Here is a 26019-nt window from a genome sequence, read left to right as displayed (position 1 = left end):
GCTGGTTTTAACAGAAAGTCGTATTCCTCCTGTTATTTAGAAGAGAAACAGGAAGGAATGAATATATGATGAAATTTTGTCATTTGTACAATTTATAGCCATAATAAATCATAACATCCAAAATCCTCAATAAAATAATAGTCCTTTATACATGATTGCTAATCTAATATTCTATTTATGAACATGTATAATATAACTTCCTATTCTATCTCCTTTATAAATCCGGCACATTTCTACTGAGGCATAAAGTGTTCCCATTTAAGTTTGTGTCCTATCTCATGATGTGCTGATGCTTTTTTGTATTGTAAATTACTTGCTCCAGATGGAGGAAAAAAAGAAATAAATTGACTTAGGGCTAGTCTCACATTTATCTCTTATCTTCAGTATTTATGTTTTTTTTTTTTTTTTTTTTTTAACCCACCGCAGTGGGAAGAAAGTCGTATCTATACATTTTAGGAACAAAATTTAAATATGTAAACAAAATACAAAACCCAACCCCTATAAAGTCTTAAAATTAGTAGTATACATTAACTATTAATGTCAGTATGTACCACACAATAATGATTTAATGGACAGTATGTTAAAATTATGGCACTTAAATACATACTCCACAATAAATGGATGTGGCACTGTGAAGTTAAACTACCCTATCAGTTTAAAATTTGTTTTACCACCATCTTTTTCATTCCCTTTCACATTTTATTGTCAAATATCCACTATTTCAACTGAATGAAATCATTAATATTTTCTCTCTTACTCATTACTTATTACAATAGGCCCACCCAAGTCTCTCTACCCCTTAATGCCTTCTGGGTCAACCAGAAATTTCCCTTACTTTTATTCTCCTGTGTCCTTTGCTAACTCGTTGCTTTAGGAAAAACTCTAATCTTGTGGCTTTATTTTCTTAGAAGTAGTAATTCCCAATCAATTATTTAACATTCATTAATATCTGCTCTTGAGACTATTTCTTGAGCACTTTCTTCTAGTGAAAGGGAGCCAGATTCCTTGGCCTGTGGGCACAGACAGGTGCACTGCAGGGAAGGGGAGGGTGGGGGGCTGCCGGAAGAAGGCTAGGATTCTCAGGCTGATGCCATTCTGCTCCCTTCCCCTCATTTTACACATAAGTACTAAAACTGGAAACTGCCTAGACTCTAGTATTTTTTTCCTGGAACAGAAAAACTGTGAAATTGTGACTTGTGGCACAATTCACTTTACAGGATGTGGCTGGAGGATTTAAGTAACAGCCAATGAACACTTTGACAAAAGGACTCAATTTAATGGCTTCAACAGCTTCTTTCTGGTGGGCAACACAAACTATGTATCTTTTGTGTGTGTGTGTGTGTGTGTGTGTGTGTGTGTGTGTGTGTGTGTGAGAGAGAGAGAGAGAGAGAGAGAGAGAGAGAGAGAGAGAGAGAATTGGTGTGCTTTTTCTTAAAAGAGAAGCCCAAGGGTTCCACCTCCTTTCTTTTCTTTAAGGACTATTTTGCATAATATTTTCCATCAAGAAGAATTATAATCATATGTGCATACATTTGTATTCTCACTTTCCTCCGGCTTTTACCTATTATTCTATTATATATGTTTATGATTATGGTGTTTATTTTCTATCTTATTGTATGTGTTCTTAAAAGCTACCTCAAATTTTGGCAGAACATAAGAGATTGTACAAATGCATCAAACTTTAAGAGAGGTGAAGATGTGAACAATGGAAAAATGGAACGCTAATAAAAGAGAAAACAGAAAGGAACATTAAGACAACATTCCCTCCTCACTGCTCTTTAGTGGAACGTACATAAAAAAACAAAAAACACAAGGTTATAAGAAATGCAAGGCTATAAGGAAAAGACAGAGCCAAAACAAAATGATAAACTCTCTTCATAAAAGACAAAAGGATGCGCATTTTATGTTTATAGAGAGTAGATATGTAACACTGGTAAGCTAGAAAATATGGGATAATGAAGAGAGGGGAACAGAAAAGCAAGATAACAATAAAGCATAAATACTTCAAAACAACTTTATTACTTCCGGGGAAGCTTCTCTTTAAGACTCCTTCCCAACCAGCCTGAGAAAATTGTAGAGGGGATGGTTCTTCCTTGTGTTTTGGGAAGTAATCTCTTTGAGCCCCAAACTTAAAAAGCTTTGGCTTTTTACTTTCATACAGCCTACTATCCCTCATACAAAAATCAACCAAACAACTGTCAGACCAAAGGACCAACCAACCCAAGCAAACAAACAGGGATTCTGCTGAACTGAATCATAAAGAAATGGAAATCTTTTCAGCCTAGGGCATCCTGAGCTCTTCCTTAGAAAATGACTCTGCAGTAAGTCAGCTATTTAAAAACAAAATTCAGCAGCTGGTCTCAGGTTCTGGCATTTCAACAGAATGTGTAACATCCTGAAAACACCAGAGTAGGCAGGGATCTCTCCCAGGTAGTGATCAAACCATTGCCCTGTTAACAATTCACCTCACTGCTAAAAGGCAAATTTTTAAGTTCCAAGCTTTTCAACTCAAGTTTGTAATATGTATATAAAGGTAGAGCAATTGTCTGCAACAAAATGTTCAAAATATTGAAGAAAAATGAGGAACAATAAGAGACTTTTAATCCTAAATCTTTTCATGTAATCCTTTCTTATTTAGGAAACCAAGAAAATTGAACAAAGATGTTACTTTTGCCAAGATCTAGTCAAAGACAAAGACTACCTCTATCTATCTATCTATCTATCTATCTATCTATCTACCTACCTACCTACCTACCTACCTACCTACCTACCTACCTATTAAATTTTAAGCCACCCCTGCCCTTATTCTGGTCAGGACTACCAAATTCTAAAAATGAGAGGATTTTTATACTACATTTAGTATTTCTGCATGCAATGTGGTAAAGAGAAGATAAGAGTTAAACTTAACAGAAAAAGCAGCAAAACTGACATTTTATGCCATTATTTACTTGCCATCAAACTTCTAAAGATATCTATCACTACTTAGAAAAAGAAACATGAAACAAATCAGATTTTACTCCTTTATGCATACAATCAAATTTCAGTTTTCTACCCTTATTTTTGTAGCTTATTGCCATGGTTACAACTTAAATGTCATAACTGTGGCTGAAACGTAGGCAAATTTAAGAAAGCACACAAGTAACGTTACTATAGTTAAAATAATAGAAAGTGGAGTAAATAGCAGTTGTGATTGTAGTGTGTGAAGATTAATACACTCCTTCTCCCCCACAAAAGAAAAAAAACAAGGTCAGTAAATGTAACTAACACCTGCCAGATCTGAATAGGAGTTTGGTATGAGTATACTCTGACAAAAGTAAGGGATGAAGCATAGTTATTAGGTGTGAATTACAAATGTAGCTGTGGTGAAGACAGATGAATTATTGGAGTTGTATTTCCCTAACGTTAAAGTATTTGGGGAGGAACTCAGACAATACACACACACACACACACACACACACACACACACACACACACACTTATCTATATTTAACTCATTAGTAAATCGTGAAGATGGTGGTCGAACGACGCTGAGTAAATGTACTAGAGGGGAGGGAGGTAGAAAGGACAGCAAGGCCCCAAATATTTCATTCTGTTATGCGTCTTCCTAATCAAAGCTCATTCTCTCTATATGTAAATCAACACAGTTGTACACTGCCTGGCTGGCTTTTGGTAGTTAGAAACCACCGAACTGCCTTTTCCGGCTCGGCTCAGCTCAGCCGGGGCAGAATGGTGTGTGTCAGGAGCGGAACTGTACTAAGAAGATCCAGGATGTTCTCCGGCTCTGCTCTAGGCAGCATTTCTGGCTTGGCTTTATCTCCTTCCTGGTTCCAGCTAATGCTGGAAATCTCCCCCTGCCCTACTTCTCACCACTGCTCCAGTCTGGAAACAAAACCACCTAATCCATTGCCCCCTCAGTCCTAGAAACAGTGGCACCTTTGGTTATGATTAGTCTCATGGGCGTTTGAGTATGCTGTTTAAGTTTCCCAAACCTTCCAATGCGCCCTTGAACTATAAACCTCCCTGAATCAAATCCCTCATATGGAACTAGCTGCCACGGGCTCGGTTCTCCTGACTTGACTCTGACTAATATAGTTATCATCCTTGGTCTACAAAAAGCTCGTGCCTGTCAAACACTTGCACTGCAACAAAAAAGGGCAATATATAAGAGATTTTAATAAAACGATGATGCCAATGAGGAAGTATAAGAGGTTCAACCTCACATTCCTAAAGGGAGGGAAAAATAATATAATCTTTTCAGGCAAACAACTTGGTTACACATATCAAGAGGCTTAAAAATGTTCATATACTCTAAATAATATTTTTTCTTTAAAAGTCTAGCCTACGATAAATCAAAAGTACGGATATAATTTTATGTACAGGGATGTTTCCCACAATGTTATATATAATTGTAAAAAAATTAGAAACAACCTTAATGTCCAGAAATAGAGATATCAGTAAATATGGCATATATCTGTCGTTCCCCTTTATAGCCCCCCTCCTCCAATTTCAAGTGGATAGCATTACATACCTCCACTAGACCTGAAGCACTTAAGAGGACAAGGATATTTGTCTTAAAGATTGACAGCTATGTGCTAGACAACTGTTTTAAGGCTCTCAAGAAATATTTCTGGAATAAATTAATGATGTACTGTTAAAGATAAACTTACAGAAGAATTTTATATGAAATGGCAAATTTTTGCCACAAACAAGTACGAAATGCACTACTGTGTGCTTAGTATTTTTCTTTACATTTTTCAAATCACTTTTTAATAGTTTTTAGAGCTGCTATTTCTCCTGAAGAATATTTAAATCAGGCAACTTTTTTGCTCAAAGCATTTTCAGTGACTCTCCATGACCTGTGGGAGAGTTAAAAGTCACCAGTATTTACAAATCTCTATATTTTGACCCAATGTGGCTATCTAGACTTTGCACACTTTACCATCTCTCAAACCAGTTTTAAATGTTCACATGCGACATTTCTGTTGTCTCTTTTGCTGCATAGTGACAAAGCGCTCTCTGCAGTAGGCTGTCCGTTTACAACAATGTCTCCCACACAATATACATTTGGCATCTAACCACATACTATTTCATGGTATGATTTTCCTTATATTAAGCTACTGTTTGTGAGTCTTATTGTTAAGTAGCTTTTCATATGTCTTTGCCTAATCTATGACTTGAGTAAACAATTCATGGGAATTGGGAATAGCTTCCTTATAAAACAGTGGAGTGCCTTGTATGCACTATAAATAACCCTGGAATCCTAATACCAGGTTTTGGTAAACTCAGATATCAGACATTTAGTGATCTGAGTTTTATTCAAGATCAAAATCTGTCTAAAAATTGTCAAAGTATTTAGATAACAAGGCCTATTCTTTTATTTATATATTGATAACATTGTCCTTTATGTTATAAGTTCCAAGGAAGATGCAGAAACATGTACGTGTTGCACCAATCACTGTGTGACCAGCAATGTGCATAGGACTGGGTCCGTGATGTAGGTGCTCAACATTTAATGAATGAACACTGAATATGAAGTCATCAAATATTTATGAAGATGGCAGATACTCTCCTTAATGTAATTCATCCTTTCTACGAAGTGAATTTGGAGTGAAAAGAAAAATAAGGAAATTATATTAGAAGCTTCTGGATTCTATTAGAAGCTACCATATAGTCTGCATCTAGATACATAAAGGATATGAATGTTTCAGGCAACTCTTGAGTGCGGGAAACACTACGAAAGGAAAAATCTTGATTTATATAAATGATCAGTCAACTTTCCCAGATTATGCAGGAACTTTTGTGAGGGCATCCCTGTACTTTCTTATGATAGAAAAGAAAATATTCAGATGATATGTGCCGATATTAAAAATGTCCAGTGGTGATAACATTGATATGCTGATGTCCAGTGCTTTAACTTTCTTTATAGCTGATATCTTTAAGTCTACTCAACAATGTTCAAAAACGAATCAAGCAAAGTAAGAACTATTTGAAAGTGAAGGAGCTCAGGAGTGTCACTACAAGAGGCAGTAAACTGAGAAAGCAAGCTATATGAATGCTCTTTTTGTGTGTGCAAAACATAAGAAATATTTTTTGTATGATAAAAACTCATACCTGTTGATCTCCAAGGAAATGACTTCTCAGTTGAGCTAGAGAAAAAAGGGAAAAAATGAAATATTTACTTCCTTTGTCATAACATTTAACTGTGGACCTATTTTGCACGTAAACATCTAATTTTCACATTACATAAAAGTATAAAAATCTCAAACAAAATTTAAAGCCACTCTTTTAACTAAGTTAATTTTAGACATATTTAAGCTTCCATATCAATTTGGGATGAAACTAGTTCTACTTGGAAATTAAGGCAAATTATAAAGTGATATAAGATTCTTCTTGGATAAGACAAATAAAATAGCACAACTATGCATGATATTCATGGTACTTATGTATTATGTTGCTTTTTGTGATATGAAAACTACATATACGTTAAAAAGAACATATACATTATATACAAAGAACTTATTATACATGTATACATTGACTACAACACATTAAAAAGGACCCAAAAGGCTGTTAAAGACTTCATTCTAATTCCTGTTAAAAGCCCCAGAAACTAAAAATACATACACACATGCACACATACAAACATAAATGTCTAGAAACTATAATTGACACAAAATTTATTGGTTAGTTTGAGCTGGATGTTAACCTTATATAAGGTTTTAGGGGCACCTGAGTGGCTCAGTGAGTTACGCCTCTGACTTCGGTTCAGGTCATGATTTCATGGTTCCTGGGTTTGAGCCCCATGTTGGGCTCTGTGCTGACAGCTCGGAACCTAGAGCCTGTTTTGGATGCTTGTCTCTCTGCCCCTGCCCCTCCCCTGCTTGTGCCCTCTGTCTCTCTCTCAAAACTAATTGCCAAATACAGCGAAGCATGGTGCTAAGGGGACAGTGAAGTAGAACACAGGAACAAGAAGCTGGATTATGAAGCATTTATTAAACTCTTGATGAAGCACTTTACATATATTATCTCCTTTTTATTGTCCACAACAACCTTCTGAAAAGATACATCATCATCCTTATTTTACAGGTAAAGAAACTGGTCAAAATCTTATGCTAGTAACCAGAATTGGCTGGGATTCAAACCCAGGATGGTCTGATTCCAAAGTCAGGGCTTTTCACTAGTGTATACGGCAGAATGGCTTGCGATCTCATTTTTCCATTAAACATGTACACACACACACACACACACACACACACACGCACACACACACACACACAATATGCCTAGAAGGAAAGAAGTCTGGAAAAATAAAAACCCAAGTGTTAGCAGTTATTTCTGTGGGGTACAATTAAAATGTCTTTTTTTTTCCTTCTTAAACATTTGTACTTTTTTGAAATCAGGAAAAATGCACATATTGACTTATTTTTAGGGTGTTTATTAAATTTAAGGAAAAGGTGTGTGACTTTGGACTTAAGGAAACACTATAAAATACAGGACATGGAACAGAAGAAGGGAGCAGTGTTTTTAGTGCTATAGTTCTCAGATTTAAAGTTCTTGTTAACCCCCTGTTATTTCCCCAATTCATAAAGTGGTTAATGAAACTCTAGATTTAATAAGAACTCCCTGAACTTCAACTTTGTGTGTGATTTGCCTTTACTTTGGTCAGAGCCCTAGCAGTTTACATTCTGGGACCTTGAACTAGCAGCAAGCAGGGGAGGGGCATGCCCCCAGTGAACGCATATCTCTATTACTCTGTTGATGTTCCTTTATCTGCTGTACTCCTACCTGATTTCAGAAGGGACTGATGGGACAGGAAAAGATGAACATTTGGTCAGATACGAGTTAGGGCACATTTGTCTTCTTGCTCCTAAGGGAAGGTTATTACATTCTGTGACTCCAAAAGTGGTTCCCTACACTGAATTTCAACTTCTCTTAAATCTGTTTTTATTTCACTCTATCATCTAAATTAGTTTTCTAAATACTGAGGTTGATATTACCCAACTGTGTTCCTTTCAAAATGTTCATACTTTTGCCAATATTAAAATATGTGATAAATTAAAAACTGCCATCTAGAATTGTTTAACGTACCTCAAGTTTCTTGGGAATAATATCATGAAAATTATTATCTTCTGAGTATGAAACTTACATAAACTTTAATGAAATACTTTCACAAGATTTTTTATTCTTATAATTATAGATAACAGAATATAATTCAGGTTGATTTCTCAAATTGGGCAAGGGTTGTGGCTATTTTGCTCATCTTTTTAATGTCAAGTGCCTGTCATATTATCTCACACATAGCAGATGCTTAATATTTGTTGTTGTTACAACAGATTGGGTAGAATATCAAGTTCTTAACTGTCCTGACTGATCAGGTATATATAAATGATCAAGCAGGCAACGTATTCTCGTCCATTCTAGGTAGAAAATTGCAGTAGCCTCGGTTAGGCAAACAGCTTTTTTACTGCTGAAAAGGCCTTTGATCATCAAAATACAATAAGCCATTCCTAGGTGAAGTGAAGGCAACAGGAAGTCTCAGTTAATATTTTTCTCTATTTTAGGTAAAAGATAAAAATCATTAGGAAAATAAGCTAATATTAGGATCAAAAACAAGCAAAAATTTCCATGGTATTTTTTTTGAAGACCTCTGTGTTCAGCCAAATTACTTCACACTCATCTTACAATTCTGTTATAACTGGTCACAGCATGTTATTCAGAATGGTCAATTTTCTCTTGAATCATTCACTTTAAATGATTCTCAAATCGTTCTGGGATTCGGGGATCAGACAATAAATATGTTGAAATGCTATTTTAAGTCACTGAACATAACCTGCTTTTCTCAGAACAATTAGAGGTGGCCCCCATGTTAGACATGTAGGCTTCTTCTCCCTTCTTCCCTTCCTCTCTCCAACCATCTAATCCTAGAAACACTTGCCCAACTTGTACTGTCTACAACGTGTCCATAGGCACTGTGCCCACAAATGATTCCATCCTATTCCCTTTCTTATCCTAAGATTCCAAGTGACTCGTGTCCTAGGAGCTTCCCCTGGAATGTAAAACACATTTTAAAATACAAGAACTGAATCATCCAGGTTAACTTTGTTTCAGTGGAAAGATGCATTCACAATTTCTAATAGCTTAATTATCAACAACCTTCTAGAATGAAATTCTTAAGTCTGAGACTGTGGAGTCACACAGTGAACAATTAGAAGTTCATTAGCAAATGAGTAAATCAAGGCTGTTCGTTTTAATGTGGACAATATTAGTTTTGTTTTAAAGCAGACACCATGCCTTCCTCGTAATGTTATAAAAATATATGTAGTAAATCATTGTAAAATTAAATGTTTTATTTTTCATTTCGCAGACATAAATGGATGCAAAAATATCTTTGCTAGATGTGTATGGTTGCACAATGTCTTCAAAACCCCTAATCATTACCACCTAGTCACTCAAAGTGAAGAGCATGGAATCATTTTATTGTTTTCCACCCACTAGTGTGCAACCTCCATGAGGGCAGGAAAGTCTGCCTTATTCACAGATGTACTTCCAGAAACTAAGATAGTCCCAGGCACACAGCAGCCACTTAAAACATACACCTTTTGAATTCATCCCTGCTACCACAGACACAGTTCGGGCCTTCATCCTCTCAGTGTGTTGTGGCTGGATCATCCTTCCAGGCTCTCTTCCACACTGCCACTGCAGTGATTTTTCAAACCCTCGGATATCTGACATCACTCTCGTGATGCTAATGCATAACAGACCCACAGAGGAAACAGCTCAAACATCTCGGTATGCCCCTGACGGCCCTCCACCACCCTGGTTCTTCTAGTCTGCCCTTTTCCACACAAACCTACATTCCAGGCACTTCTAATTACTTGCAGTTCCCCCACATACCGTGCTGCTTCATGCTTCCAGTGCAATTTTGGGGATAGAATGTGCGGAAACACAGTCTGGAAGCTCTTTCAGAATTACACAAATTCTAGAGTGGCCAATGCAGGTAACCTGTTACAACATATATGTTATACACCCATGAAATTGAATACGCTAATAAACTTTACTCCATATCACTTAATAACAGAATTTTTTTTGAAAAATAGTATACTTAAGTCTGCACCCAATTTGCTTCCAATTCTCCTATTTCTGATGTGGGCTAGCCTGCGTTAATGGACACTAGTAGGTAAACAGTAGTGGAGGGGACAGTAGAGAATTTGATGGAGCCACATAGAGTAATGTTAGCATGTCATTTCTCTCTCTCTCTCCTAGGTCTAGATGGGGTTCTTTCCATTAGTAGTAGTGCAGGCTACTATCATTACTCACTGAATTGAATAGAACCCCAGAGTCATTTTTCTGTTGAAAAGAAAGTCAGGCCTCAGCCTGAGACTAGAACGTGGTCAAACTGCAAAACTTACTGCTTTGTTTTATGGAAAACAAATTCTCTGTATTAACAGTGAAGGCAACCAACAATAAGACAAAAAGGCAACTTCCTGAATGGAAGGAGAGGTCTGCAAATGATGTATCTGATAAGGGATTAATATGCAAAATAAAGAGAAAACTTACACAACTCAACACCAAAAAAAAAAAAAAAAAAACAAAAAAACAACAACAAACCAAACAAACCCATATAAGCGGATTAAAATGGGCACAGAACTCAAATAGACATTTTTCCAAAGAAGACATCCAGATGGCCAACAGATATGTGAAAAGATGTTCAACATCACCATCAAAATAAAACCTTGTATCTGCCAGAATGGCTAGAATGAAAAGAAAAAAAAAAGACGAATAACAAGTGTTAGGGAAGATGTGGAGAAGAAGTAACCCTCATGCGCTACTGGTAGGAATGTAAATTGGTACAGCCACTATGAAAAACAGGATGGAGGTTCCTCAAAAAATTAACAGAACCATTATATGACTCGGTAATTCCTCTCCTGGGTACTTAACCCAAAGAAAATAAAAACACTAATTTGAAAACATATATATTCCCCTATGTTTATTGCAGCATTATTTACAGTAGTTAGTTATGGAAGCAGCCCAAATGACCATCGAGAGATAAAGAAAATATGGAGTATAAATACACAAAGAAATATTATTCAGCTATAAAAAAAAAAAAGAGAGCTTGCCATGTGTGTGACAACATGGATGAACCTAGAAGTATTATGCTAAGTGAAGAGAGTCTGAGAAAGACAAATACCATATGATTTCACTTATATATGGAATCTAAAAAAACAAAACAAAGAAACAAAAAGCAGAAACAGACTATAAATATGGAAAACAAACTGATGGTCGCCAGAGGGGAGGAGGGTGGAGGATGGGCAAAGTGGGAGAAGGGGAATAGAAAAAAAATCACCTTAAGAAATTTTACACACACGCACGTACATATGTGTATATATAGAACCCTGATTAATAGTTTAAAATTTGAGTATAGTCAATACGAAGGTAAATTTCACTTGTATTAATGGAGAGGAATCACTGTAATGAATTATTTGAGACTTTTGCTTATAAGAGTATGGGTGTGTGCCACTGTCTAGACTATGTACTCTTTACAGCATTCTCCCTGATGATCACCAATTATCCTTCAAGAATTAATAATAACAAAAAGAATTCAATGAAATTTGATCACATCCTCCTTTAAGTGAACAATGTGCCCAGTAACCTATCTCAATTTTAGGTCTTTTTGTATGATTTTAATTGTAGTAGTTGTTTACCTGCTTCAACTACCAAACTATGACCATCTTCTTGAGGGTAAAGTTTGTGTTTTAATTCTGTCTGTATCAACTAGCTAGCATTGAGTAGATAGCTGATCTTAATCTTAGCTCTTTGGATTCTTTTTTTCAAGGCTAAGTCTATGTGATTTTAGAAATTCTTTTACTAATTTTTTAAATGTTTATTTTTGAGACAGAGAGAGAGAGAGAGAGACAGAGAGAGAGAAGCACAGAATCCGAAGCAGGCTCTGAGCTGTCAGCCTGATGTGGGGTTTGAACTCATAAACCATGAGATCATGACCTGAGCCAAAGTCGGATCCTTAATCGACTGAGTCACCCAGGTGCCCCAGAAATTATTTCAATTATTCTATGAAGGGATCAGAATTCCCCCACCTTGATTTGGCTCTATTATAGTAAAGATGTTTATTGTATACATAACATGAATCCAATTAATAAATATCTGATTATCTACTTGAGTGCCAGACATCATTAGAAGCTTCATTTGCAAAGTCCTTGTCTTCCAATGCTGGACTGTCTTATAATTACTCATTATGGTACTTTTGTGACACCTCCAGTGGATCACATGCCCAAAGGCAAGAAGGTGTCAAGAGACTTTGGAAAGGCTGTTCTTAAAGACAGAAACCTTTAAGAGAGGACTCTGATGGGGCCCAGTAGTGTTTGAAGGAAGAAGCATTCACCTATCTATAACAACCCAAAGTGTGAAACATTTGTCTTTTACAACAAAAAACAACAAGATCTAGCTCTCCTTCTACTCACCTAGCAAGAGAAGGTAAATTAGTATTGGGACCACTCAGGTGGAAACCAGAACATGAAGGCTCCAGTGGGAGAGAGATATAGCAATATGAAATGTATTGCCAAATTCTAGAGTTCACTTCAATTCCCATGGATCAAAAATTGTAAAGGGCTAGTAATCAGCCAGTTTGGGAGACCACCAACATAATATTCTACATGTCCAAATAAAACATTTCTCCCTTTTGTATTATGACACTGTCTTCAAATGGTTATTTAAATCATCCCAATTTGGTAGCATTATATCATCTATTTATTTCACTATTACAACATATTCTTCCACAATATTTTAAAAATGATTCTTAGGTGACCTTCCTTTACTGAACAGAGGTAATTAACAGACGAACACACATTAATCATATGTTCATTGACTATTTTTACTATTAGTTTTACTACTTTGAGTTCTGAGTATAAGTTCTGAGTCTCATACAAAAGTTCTGTATTTCTTCTGTACATGTAAACTCCTGAATTCAAAAATTATCACGTTTACAGATGACATCTCAGTTGCTTAAATAAATTCCAAACTGAGTATCTTTCTCTAACAATTCATTATTGTCTTATTTTCAATTTATGATGCGCTTATTTTAAAAATCAACTTTCAACTTTTCACTTGTTATTGGTGAATATCCCAATATTATATTGGGTTATATATCCCAAACTGGCTTTATTATTCTACTAATTGGTGTTATTCTATTAGCAAGTATGTAGGTCTCCTGGATTCTAAATCCATTGTGAAAACTTCTGGTGACTCTCTATTAGTTTGTTATAATTTCCTTTATAATCTGTTGCTCTAATATTTATGTCTAATGTTAATTGATTCCGAGGTCCATTTCTAGATTTAAAAGAAAACAGCGGAGGGGTGGAGGGCACCTAGGTGGCCCAGCCGGTTGGGTGACCAACTCTTGATTTTGGCTCAGGTCATGATCTCAGGGCTTGTGAATTCAAGCCTGCATTAAGGTTGCTGCTGTCAGCATAGAACCCACTCAGATCTTCTGTCCCCTCCTCTGTGTCCCTTAATGCTTGTGCTCGCTTTCAAAAATAAGTAAATCTCTAAAAAAAAAAAAAAAAAAGAAAAGAAAAGAAAAAAGAGGGGTGCCTGCATGGCTCAGTTGATTGAGTGTCCGACTCTTGTTTCAGCTCAGATCACAATCCCAGGGTCGTGGGATCAGGCCCCATGTCAGGCCTGTGGAGCCTGCTTAAGATTCTCTTTCTCCCTCTCTCCCTTGGCCCTTGTCCTCCACTTGCTCTCCTCTAAAAATAAAAATAAGATAAAATAAGATAAAATAAGATAAAATAAGATAAGATAAAATAAGATAAAATAAGATAAAATAAGATAAGATAAAATAAAATAAAATAAAATAAAATAAAATAAAATAAAATAAAATAAAATGGAAAGTGGTTTATTTGGGTTTTTATTTTCTGGCAATGAATTCATATTGCAATTACTTAGCACCTTGTTATCCTTTAGGCATTACAAATTGCTTTTTAATGAAATGCATCATAATCTTCTTAGATATGGACTCTGGGCTCCACAGTTCCCAGGTCACTTCGTATTTCCTAATATGTACCTAGGATTTTCTACCCCAGAAATCTGGCAAAATAACTACTAATGACTCTTAAGTTTTAGTCTCTACTTGGGAGTATTACAAGATAAATCTAAAACAAACTTCCTTAACTGAGTAACCGTTCTGGTAAACGTAACTTTCTGTATCTTCATTAATTATAATAGTCAATTATGATATGGAGATAATACCATAACATACTTTAAGGTTTTTTTTTTTTATTTCTATTTAATATTGCTTTGGCTTCCCTTTTAATTTAGTACATTTAAAATTTAGCTGTGTTTCTCTTAACACATTTATAAAGTCTACTAGTTCCTTGTGAGTTCTTAGCTAGGTAGATAGCTTATTCTGTCCTTTAGCTTAATCTTGAGTGCTCTTGAATGCTTGAGAATGCTACTTCTTAAATACAATGTCTGTGGAAGTCCCCAAGTCTTAAAAACATTTACCATGTAAGCAGGTCAAATTTCTCTTCACCCTCAGCAAGAATACCCTTGAGCTTATTTTATGCTCATAATTAGCAGGGGGGGAAGTGGGGTCTAGAAAACTGAGATGGAATCAAGACCTCTCTAATGCTATAAGCCAGCTTCTGGTGTTCCAAGAACTCATACCACCTACCAACAGGGAACTGTTGGGCTGGAACTAGTTTCACTTTTCCTATGTTTGGGAAACAAGGACATCACTTGTCACTTTCAGATAGATAATAATTAACTAGGAAATAGATCCTTTACGTTAAAAAAAGACTTAATCTCTGCCCTACCACCAGAACAACTAGAGCAGTTAGACAAAATTAAACAATATATTATGATTATTCTGCCTAAGATAGGTGTGGATAGCTCTTCCTTCTTCCACCAGGCTATATCAAGAAGTCAAAGATAGGAAGGCCAATATGTAGAACAGACAATGAAGGTGAATGCTTTACCTGGCTGAAGCAGAGGTGGGGAGCTGGAAGGCAAATAGCTAGCCCTACAACGACACTGTTTTTAAGGGGCTCTGAGGACCCTAGTTTGAAATGTCACTAGCCCATACACAATAAGGTTATCTTAGCAATAACACCCAGAAAGCCATCCTTCTTAGCATCTAACTACATTTTTAAGAGCCTCATCCAATTTTTTTGTCTATTCATAATCAATCTCAACAAAAACAAAAACTCTTCCTCTAAATTTATGATTTTTCCAGGACTCAGGTTCCTTTCTGTGTTTTTATCATGGTATCAGACCCTGCACAATTCTCTATTGGATGGAGACCGATTTCCTTCTTCCTAAGAAAGGACCACATGATCAGCAGCCAGGAAAAAGGAAACCATGATAACATGCTCATTATGGTAGTTTATTAATGTTTTTGTGTCTTATGGCTCCGAGTTGACCCTGAAATGGTATATGCTTATAATCTGGGCTAAGCAAGGCATAACATATGAGAAAGAGCAAAGGATCTCTTTTCATAATTGTTTATATGATCTGAGGCTGATATTGAGGTTAGAGAAAGGAAAGAGCACTTGCATGAAAAATGATGTCCTTCTCGTAGGATGCAGTTGTTCCTGACCCATCAGTACCAGGACACAAGCCCTGAGTCACCTTTCACTAGTGTGGATGGATTTGGGCTGATCCATCTGCAATCTACACCAAGTCACCTGGAGAGCCAACAGAAGGTGCAAACAGGAAGGCTGTAGAAGAGAAGGACTGATACTTCAAGGAATCTGGGAAAGATCTAAGACTTACAGTCTGAGCCATATATTTCCTCTCAGTGACACTTTACCTGAAAAAACTGGTCATGCTCTCAAAATGTGCTTTACAATTTTAGTCTTTAAAAAATCATGAGTTGGGGCGTCTGGGTGGCGCAGTCGGTTAAGCGTCCGACTTCAGCCAGGTCACGATCTCGCGGTCCGTGAGTTCGAGCCCCGCGTCAGGCTCTGGGCTGATGGCTCAGAGCCTGGAGCCTGTTTCCGATTCTGTGTCTCCCTCTCTCTCTGCCCCTCCCTCGTTCATGCTCTGTCTCTCTCTGTCCCAAAAATAAATAAATGTTGAAAAAAAAAATTAAAAAAAAAATCATGAGTAATAGGGACAACAAAGTCTTGGTTTTCATTGGCTGTTAGCAAGTTTAAAGTACAAGGTATAACCAGCCACTGTGGTGAACATTTGTGGTCTCATTACTGGCTCTATTAGTGTTCACCCTTGTTTTAATTCTTCATTCCACTTCTCCCCATGCTACTCTACAATAGCAATAGTTTTAGACTCCCATAACGGCTATATAAAATGAATTCTAGGAAGACGTAAGATATAAACAAGTAACATTCTGACCAGTCTCCTAAGGAGAAAATTATGTATTTAATGCAGAGCAAAAACAGTAAAGGAACAGATAATACTAGCCCTTTAAACAATTCAAGTAACTTTCTTAGGGACTGGAGGTAAACACATTTTAGAAGATGTTAAATATTCTTTGACAAAAGCATTTTGTGTTAGTGCTTTGAATCTATGAATAAAAGATCCAAAAGACCATATGGGAAGGGGAAGATCAAAAAGGATGTAGTACTAGACAAAAATGAGACAAACAGTTCCCTCTGGTATCCCCATAAATTATATAGGAAACATGATTTCTGGTTAAGTCCATCCCACAACAGGTGTTCCAACCAGTAAAAGTAGAAATCAGAATAGAAGGGTTTTCTAACATTTCAGTTGACCTTTCAAAGAATGAAAGCAACTGAAAATAGTAAAATGGCTGAACACAATACCAGACTCTCTTTCCTAAGTATTGTGCCATGACTTAGGGTGCTATTTAGGCAAAGGTTTAGCCTTGGAATAGATGGGCTACTGCAAATTTGTGTCCATGGTCTAAAAACTGCTATTGTCTCTCTCACTTCTGTTCTTTCCGAAATCTTCCAAAGGTGAAAAAAACAGAAATGAGAAACGGTTTTAAAGATGGAAAATAAAAAAAAGAGAAACAACACACAAAAACACACTCTTTTTAGAAATGTATAAAACAATTTAAATCTTATATTTGAAAAAAAAAAGCTACACTGGTAGGGAGCAGGAGAAGGGTCCTGTTTTTCTACTTGCTCTGCACGAGATTGAGCAGCGTTAACACAGAAAGAGCTACGCTGTGGAGATGTGTAGTAAGATATACTGGCTGGCATCCAAATTCCGTAAAACTCATCATTATAAATAGCTTTGTTTATGATGCATACAATTTCATTTTTTACTTTAGGCTTTAAAATGTTTTGAAAAGCCAATATAAAAGTTTACTTAAAAGGAATTTTAAATTATAAAAACCTAAATTTTTTATTAAGCATGTACTCCCCTGATTGTTTATCCCATTTAGACATTCAAAAGCAAATGATTTATTCACATACAATTCTTTATACTCATATAAAGACACTATCAAATTTGGCATATGTCTAAAGAACGATATTCACTTTCTTTCCATTGATCAGCCAAAGGATTGATTTTTTTAATTTTTATAAACAGTAAAGTTTAACTTCTGAAAAAAACTTTTATTTTCACTATAAGTGTTAAAAGAAAGAACATGATATATTAAATTTCTCCTTTGCTTTTGGAAAAAAATTATGTTTCTCACTGTAACAGCATTTTCAGTTCTTAATTCACAGACAAGCACCATAAATGGCTGTTTTAGTGCTGAAGGAGGAATGAATTCACACGTGGGATAGACCCAGGATCATCAATAACTGTTCTGAAAAAAGAATGGACAGAAGGATACAGTCAACATTTGGCATAGTATATGCTATGTTTCTATGTAGTAAGACCTATGGAACTTAGGAAAGTGGTTCCAGAATGCTTAAAAGTCTTCTGAAAGCCCTCATAGATCCCTAATTTGTCACACATCCCCTCTGTTTATCTCTTCTCTGTTTATCCCCCACATATAAGTGTTTCCAAACTACCAAACAGGAATGAAAAAGAAAAAAGCCTATTAGAACAAATGAGAAAGAGGGGTGCCTGGGTGGCTTAGTCAGTTGAGTATCCAGACTTCGGCTCAGGTCATGATCTCACAGTTCGTGGGTTCAAGCCCTGCATTGGGCTCTGTGTGGACATGTCAGAGCCTGGAGCCTCCTTCAGATTCTGTGTCTTCCTCTCTCTCTGCTCTTCCCCCACTCGCACTCTGTCTCTCAAAAAATAAACTTTAAAAAATTAAAAAAAAAAAAGAACAAATGAGAAGGAATGACAACAATGATAATGGAGGGTCAGGATAAAGTCTCTTAAAACAGCATTTTGGATACAGAAAGGGTGATCCATAAACACTGTTCAGTGGTTGAACAGGCAATCTATGGCAAATAGACAAGGCAAGTATTTGGGCAAGACTGTGTTAAATTCCTAGCTTTCATGTCCAGCATTATTCTTTTGAGAGATATGAATGAAAAGGACGACAATGGTTTGCAATATGACAGAAGAAGTGACTGATCAGCTTTATCTTTCCTTCTCCCTTTCAGTGCCCTCCCATTCATTGCTATAATAAGCCAACATTATTGATGGAAAAGGCAGCAAGAAATGTGTGGTGCACTCTGTGAAGATTCATAATCTATTCAATTTAAATACTCTTTATTTGAACTATTAAAGAGAACATCCACCACTCAAATGTTAAGAAATAGAACCATCTCAATTTTGTAAAAATGAAACAGATAAATTTTAACCATAATTTCAGTCAGAAAATAAAGAGCTCAATCACTTAACATTAGAAAACTTTTGTTATGCAATATTTACAACACACACACGTGTGTATAAAGAAGAAAACAGATTATAATAAATCCCTTATATATTCATTACCCAGCTTCACCTACTATTTTCTTTACATTACTAGATTATTCTGAAGTGAAGTCTCTCAGACATCTTATCACTTCTGTAATAAATACTTTAGATGTACCTCTAGATACTTTAAAGAGATCATAACCACAATAACATTATCACACCTAAAATATTAATAGTAAAATTCTTAGTATCAACAAATATCTAGTTATATTCAAATTCCGTGTTTCAATTTTTTTTTTTTAATTTTTATTTTAGAGACAGAGCAGGCAAGCAGGGAAGAGGAGCAGGGGGTGGGAAGGGAGAGAAAGAGGGAGAATCTTAAACAGGCTCCATGCTGAGTATGGACGTGGGGCTCGATCACACGACCCTGGAATTATGACCTGAGCCAAAATCAGGAGTCAGATGCTTAACTGACTGAGCCACCCAGGAGTCCCTCAATTTTTTAACACAGTTGGTTTGTTTGAATCTAATCAAAACAAGGTCAACACATTATGTTTGGATGCTGGTCTCTAAAATACATCTCTCTTAAGGTCTGGTTTCATCTTCCCTCTCTCTTAATTCTTTCTTTCCTGTTTGAAATTAATTTCATTTGTCCAACAGAAAGATCTGGCTGATGCATCAGCACATTGTCATTTAACATGTTCCCTCAGCTCCATATTTTCTATGACTTGGTATTTATATTTAGATGACTGAGAAATTCTTGGGCAAGAATATATCACAAGTGACGTTATGTTCTTCCAATTGCATCACATCAGGAGGTCATAATTTCTGACTATCTCCTGTTTTGCAATATTAACATAAGAATAGATTGATGGGTTCAGATGCTGTTAGCCTGATCCATTCAGTGTAAAGTTTCCCATCATCTTTTTAGCTAATGATTTTAACTGCTGTTCATGATCACTGATCTAGATATATTATTTTGTCAGTGGTTGCAAAGTTCACCCAAGTTTTTAACTTCTGGACATATTCTTAATGTACTACTTCTCTCAATAATTACTTTCTACCTTTATATTTACATTCATAGAGATACAATACTGTTTCACTATTTACCAGTAAGTCTTACTAAAAAGTATTTTGCTAATACCACTGAGAAAACAGATATAGATCATGTGTTGTCCTTTCTAAGCAACTAAATTCTTGAATCACGGTTGATAATTTTACTTGAATTTTCTCTGTGCCTCAAGTATCCCTGTATAGATAATGTAACTGAAGCTGGGGTTAGATCAACCTTTAATTGACATGTTCTGAAGCAGAGATGACACATCGTAGGATCCTCGAGTAACTGGCTATTATTTGTTCTTTTTCAATAAAAACAGAGCTAAAAGAAATTAAGCACACACATATACCCTAAAGTCATTCCTCCTTGGATTATGGGAGTCTATTAATGCAAACCAAATGTTGTATCTAAACTATGTGACAATTACACATTAAATAATGTATAATTATTTAATATAAATTTTTTTAGCTGTGAAAATCTGTAGCGTACAGGCTTTTATTCCTCTTCAGTTTCAAAAGTGTTTTCCCCCCTATTCAATAGTAGAGTAACACAACTGGAGAATAGAAAAACCCATGCAACAAGCGGATTAGACTGATTTGTTATTAAATAGACTGTGAAGCCTCAGGGAGGATAGCCATAATGACAATTCAGTCACTACAAAGTCTGGCAAACTTGTAGGTTGTCTCCCTCCTTCCCCTGGGGGGCAGACAAGCCATATCCATTTTTAGGGCAAGCTGATCAACTGCTGAAAATGCACTAATGGATGGCACTCACTTTTAGGTAGATAATCACATTCTCTATTTCCTTTTCCATACATCATTGGCTTAGAGCTGTATATAGTAGTAATTCTCTGAAGGGTTAAAGGAACATCTCATTACTTATATCAGTCTTTCCGCTCCATGTCCTTAACCTGCCAAATGGTAATGAGAATGTGAACTTAACACTAAACTTCCTTTATTTCATCACAGAGATTAAAATGATTAGATGAAGAAATGGCAAACTTTTCCCCCTTAAACAACGAACTCCAGAAAGTACATTAGGGGGAATATGTTGTTCAAGAATGTTTCCTAGAATCTTTAATATCTACATGACTTCTTTTAACATGTTTGTGATGGACCAAACTATAAATGGTAACCACTGCAATTTCCATAAGAGACAAAACAGTGGCAGTGGAGACGGGGCTAAGGGCACCATTTTATATAGGCTGTAACTATTGGGAGTGGTACAGTGGATGTAAGTGGGATGCTTACGTCTTCTCACACCACTTATTGACACCCCAGGGAAAAGCCAATAGAACAATGCTATCTTTGGGGGAAAATATCATCCTAATGATAAATTCAGGTATATAGTAATAATTAAAACCAAAGCAAACTAAAACACAACACACCAAAAAGGAAACACTGCTGAACAGTTAAGATAATGGGTGTGTCTCTGGGGTGCCTGGGTGGCACAGTAGGTTAAGCTTCCAACTTCGGCTCAGGTTATGATCTGTGGTCTGTGAGTTTGAGCCCCATGTTGGGCTCTGTGCTGATAGCTCAGTCTGGATCGTGCTTTGGATTCTGTGTCTCCCTTTCTCTCTGCCCCTCCCCTGCTTGTGCTCTGTCTCTCTTGCTCTCAAAAATAAATAAAACAGAAAAAAAATTAAAAGGAAAGAAAAAAAGAAGATAATGGGTGTGTCTGCTATGCAATAGGTGCCCAACGACTATTGTTCTCTTCCTTATAACATAAAGAAGTACTTTAACCTAATAATATAAGAATCAAAGACACCAAATAAAAGCCTTCTGGGATAGAGACAGGACAGAGAATGTAATCTGATCATCACGGAGCTCTTTACAAAATTAAAAATAATAAAATATAAACCTATATTTTATGCTGCTACTAAGGTGCTTTGTCATATTGCTAGTTATGCACAATGGTCCCTTCTGCAGGCTGGGAATTTCCAGACTTTTAGATCTTTATATCTCTACAGTAAAGCAAAGGTATACATATTTACTCAGTGAGTTTAGAGGGGAAAAAAAAAAAAGAATCATGAAAGGGAATCTGGAAACAGAAAGCAATGTTCGTATCATCTGTTTGGGCTTTCACCTACCCTAAACTGCAAATTTGGACAATTAGGTATTTATTATTACATCTTTACGTATTTATATTATTAATACATATTTAATATTTACATTACTACATATCAATTATTACATATCCTATATAGAATATGTAACTTCTACATACCTAGTAATGATACTAAGGGACTTGTATTCTAAAAACAGATTAGTATAGTAAACTTTTAGTGTTGTAATGTACTAAGACCTATATTATTTTAACATGTACATTTCAGAGTTATTTCAGTGCAAAAAAAATAATGATAGAACCAAAGAGAATAAGCCAAATTACTCATTAGAAAAGTGGGCAAAGAATATGAATGGATCATAATACTCAAATGGATCATAAAGATACGAAAATACTCAATCCCATTAGTCATCAAGAAAATGCTAAGTAAAATAAGATAATGTTAGATTGGTACAATTTAAAGACCCTGCCTATTATTAAATGTTGGCCAAAGAAAGAAACAAAGAAAGAAAGAGACAGAAAAACAGAGAACACACACCCTGGAACTTTTCTGCACATTGCTTGAGAGGTTATAGTTGTTGTGCTACTTTAGAAAGCAATTCAGGAAGATCTAGAAAAATTGAAAATGTACGTTTATTATAACCCTAATATTCTACTTATAATGCTATATTTTCCAGAACTCTATATGTGTAAACTAAGAGATATCACTGTTTCATTATTTAAAGTATTGGTAAGTGGAAGTTAAATGTTCTTCAATAAGGAAATGGCCAGTTTATTATTCTAAGAAATATATATACACAACAATAGTTAAAAACATAAACTAGACCTACACATACCAACATGGATAGATCTTAAATACTGAGTAGAAAAATACTGAGTGCACAATGATACACACACTATACCATTTTGTGTAGGTTAAAAAAGCAACACACAATACTGGTCAAGGATGTATAGGACTAAAAGTATGCAAAGTAAACTGGAAGACTATATACTAGTGGTCAGCTATTGGGAAGAGAGAATGGGCAAAGAGGGCTTGAATTTAAAAATAATTTTAAATAAAAAAGGCCAATGTGATGAATTATCAATAATTTTCAATTCCGGGATGTGAGTAGTTGAGTTTTTGTTATATTATTCTCTGTACTTCTTAGTACTTCTAACATTTCTTAAGATAAAGATTAAAAGATGCAGATAAAACCCAAAATGATAGTAAAAAGAAGATATAGGATTAAAGTAATTATTAATTCCTATGAAGCAGTAAAGGTCAATTTTTTTTTCAGGAAGTATCTTGAAATATACTCTGGCCTATTTAAATTACTTTATAATTTACCAGTATATATACATAGTTAAAAAAAAAATGACAGAATGGGGACTGGTAATATAATTAATGTGTTGATTGAATAATTAATCACTGTTATATATTTTGAGAATAGTAATTACAGAATGTGAACTATGAAAAATTACAGAAAATGAAATAATGTTATTTTAATTAAAATGGTGTTTTAAAAGACAATTAAATCATGGCATGATACATATATTTTAGAAGCATGGGCCCCTGACTTTTAAAAAGTATTTTCCTCTTCATTAATTAGGAAAATTGATACATTTGGGCTGCCTCCATATTTAATCAAATATAGTGAAAGAATCAAGATAATCTGAAACCTTGGGGTGCCTGGGTGGCTCAGTCAGTTAAGTGCCTGATTTTGGCTCAGGTCATGATCTCACGGTTCGCAGGTTTGAGCCCCATGTTGGGCTCTGTGCTGCTAGTGTGGAGCCTGCTTGGGATTCTCGCTCTCACCTCGCTCTCTGCCACTCCCCCACTTGCCCTTTCTTTCTCTCAAAATAAATAAATTTAAAAAAATAAAAGATAATCTCAAACTGTGATGCTAACTATAAACTTGATCTCTTTTCATGGTTCCTTCTAGCCATATCACCCGCTTAACATTTTTAAATGTTCAGTCTAAGAAATAGGTAGTTCATTTTGAAATATTTTTTTTTACTATGATTAAAACATTTTGTTGTATAATGTCCATAAAAGACACTCTTATAAAAACTACTTGGCTTAAAATCCACATTCTAAATGGTCACGTTCTTAGGTTAAAATAGGTTAGCTTAACAGAATACTGGTTGAATTACCTTGGGCTCACATGCCCTGCAGAAGACCTAGTTTATACAAGTTTAATTCAAATCAGTAGAGATAGTTGTCACTTGGATTTGTACGTCCCAGATGAAATTGGCTTGTGACTGGAATGGCAATGAGAAATAATAATTAAAATGCCTTCCGGAGGAAATGTGCTTAAGTAAACTGCTCCAGATAAATGACTTCTGTAGAGCTGCAGGTCAGCCACAGACTCATTTATATCTTTCAGATGTGGTACTCTTTACTCTGTTTACAGTAGCAGTTGCATCATAAAAATTCAGTGTTACTAAATCTGCTCATAAGAGCATCCATTTCATATTCACTGCAGAGATCCCCAAGAGAGTTTCTGATAATTACATTCCAATATCAAATAGTTTATTCTTCATCTGGTCTGAATTAGAAGTGAAATCAGAGATCTTTTATTTGTTTGACCATTAAGAGAGAGTGACCATTAAAAGACAACATTTAGGAATGGAATTGGGTGAATTATATTCTGGTGAGTATCACAGGATTCCCAAATAGCTTTTCTTACTACACACTTAAAGTAACTCAACACAGACAACTAGTGCAGCAGTATACAAGGATTTACCATAAGAGAAAGCAGAGGAGAAAGGACAGAAAGCGAGTTCTCATGAGGGAGTGGGAGGATGGGTGGAGAGGCTAAGGAAAACTTCTGCCACTCCCTGACCCCCAAACTAAGAATGCCTACAGCAATACCCTTGGGATCTTCCCCTCTTAACACCCAAGACAATAGTAGCATTATTTACAACAGTCAAAAAGTAGAAACAACCCAGATGTCTATTAACTGGTGAATGAATAAACAAAATGGGGTATATCTATCTCTACAATGGAACATTATTTGGAAATAAAAAGGGGTTGAGTATTATACATGCTTACAACATGGATGAACCTTGAAAACAGCATGCTTGGTGAAAGAAGCCAAGTCACAAAAGGCCGTATATTGCATGATACTGTATATAGGAAATGTCCAGTAGGCAAATCCACAGACACAGAAAATGGAGGAGTAATTCCCAGGGGCTGTAGGGAAGGGAGAATGGGAACGGGGTGCTAATGGGTAGAGGGCTTCTTTTTGGGGTGATGAAAATGTTCTAAAATGGAACAGTGGTAATGGGTGAACAACTGTGAAAATTGTACCTTTGAAAATATTAATTTTAGGCTCTAAAAATATATCTCAATAAAACTATTGTTTAAAAAACTCAGGTTTTGACTGGTGAGAGCTCTGAAGGTCAAAGGGACAGAACTTTATCAGGCATCTTCTTGAAGAGGTGCATTTAACATGTAATAAACTGTCAAGGCACAAACATTCAATCTTTTCAAAGACCCTTCATTTTTTAAAGAATGTATCATTTGAGGAGGTTTAGCTCACAATGACTTGAAAATATTCGCTGAAGAAAAGACATGAACCATGAAAAGGCCCTTTTTGCTACTGTCAGCCTAAAACATTTTTAGAATTTTTAATAGTATCAGTGGAAGCCTGATGGGCACTAACAGATGACCCTATAAAGTGTGGGAAAAAAAATCTGAATGGCTGTGGGGAATCAAACCTTTTCATTAAAAAATAACACAGTTCTTTTCTTAAGTGGCGATAAGAAGACTATTTGTCAAGACTGTATGACCTTTTTGAAACCATAAAGAATTCTATTTTAGCAGGGCTTTAAACTAACTGTTAAAGGGAGAGATAATCTTGGGAAGAGTGTGAAGTTATTTAATTTCAATATCGCTACCCATTCCCCCCCACCCCCATTCAGTTGGTATGGACAGGATTTTTCCAAGTCTAGAATAACTTCCTGACACCAGCAGTAGCCAGTTAAAGGATAATGTGAAAGGACCAAACGCTTCCAAATAGGGTCATCAAAGTTTAAGACAATGTATAAAAATCAAAATGAAAACTGAAAAACTGTACTTTGATTCCAAAAGTTGCTATTAATGTTTCTTACAATTAAAAGTCCATTTTTTAAGAATCTCTTTTTGACTTCAA

General features: G+C 35.7%; 1 protein-coding gene across 12 annotated transcripts in view; it reads right to left on the bottom strand.

Moving 5' to 3' along the window:
* The window catches only part of PKP4 (plakophilin 4), a 241099-nt gene that overhangs the window by 71816 nt on the left and 143264 nt on the right, over positions 1–26019 (bottom strand). For all 12 annotated transcript variants that reach the window (XM_040475139.1, XM_040475145.1, XM_040475142.1 and 9 more), the window contains one exon: positions 6112–6146. In XM_040475139.1, the coding sequence (XP_040331073.1) occupies positions 6112–6146 (35 nt within the window). The remainder of the gene's footprint in view (positions 1–6111; positions 6147–26019) is intronic.

Source organism: Herpailurus yagouaroundi, unplaced genomic scaffold (assembly GCF_014898765.1).
Source record: "Herpailurus yagouaroundi ecotype Mexico unplaced genomic scaffold, PumYag 140, whole genome shotgun sequence".
NCBI lineage: Eukaryota > Metazoa > Chordata > Mammalia > Carnivora > Felidae > Herpailurus > Herpailurus yagouaroundi.
This window is presented reverse-complemented; position numbering and strand designations above follow the sequence as displayed.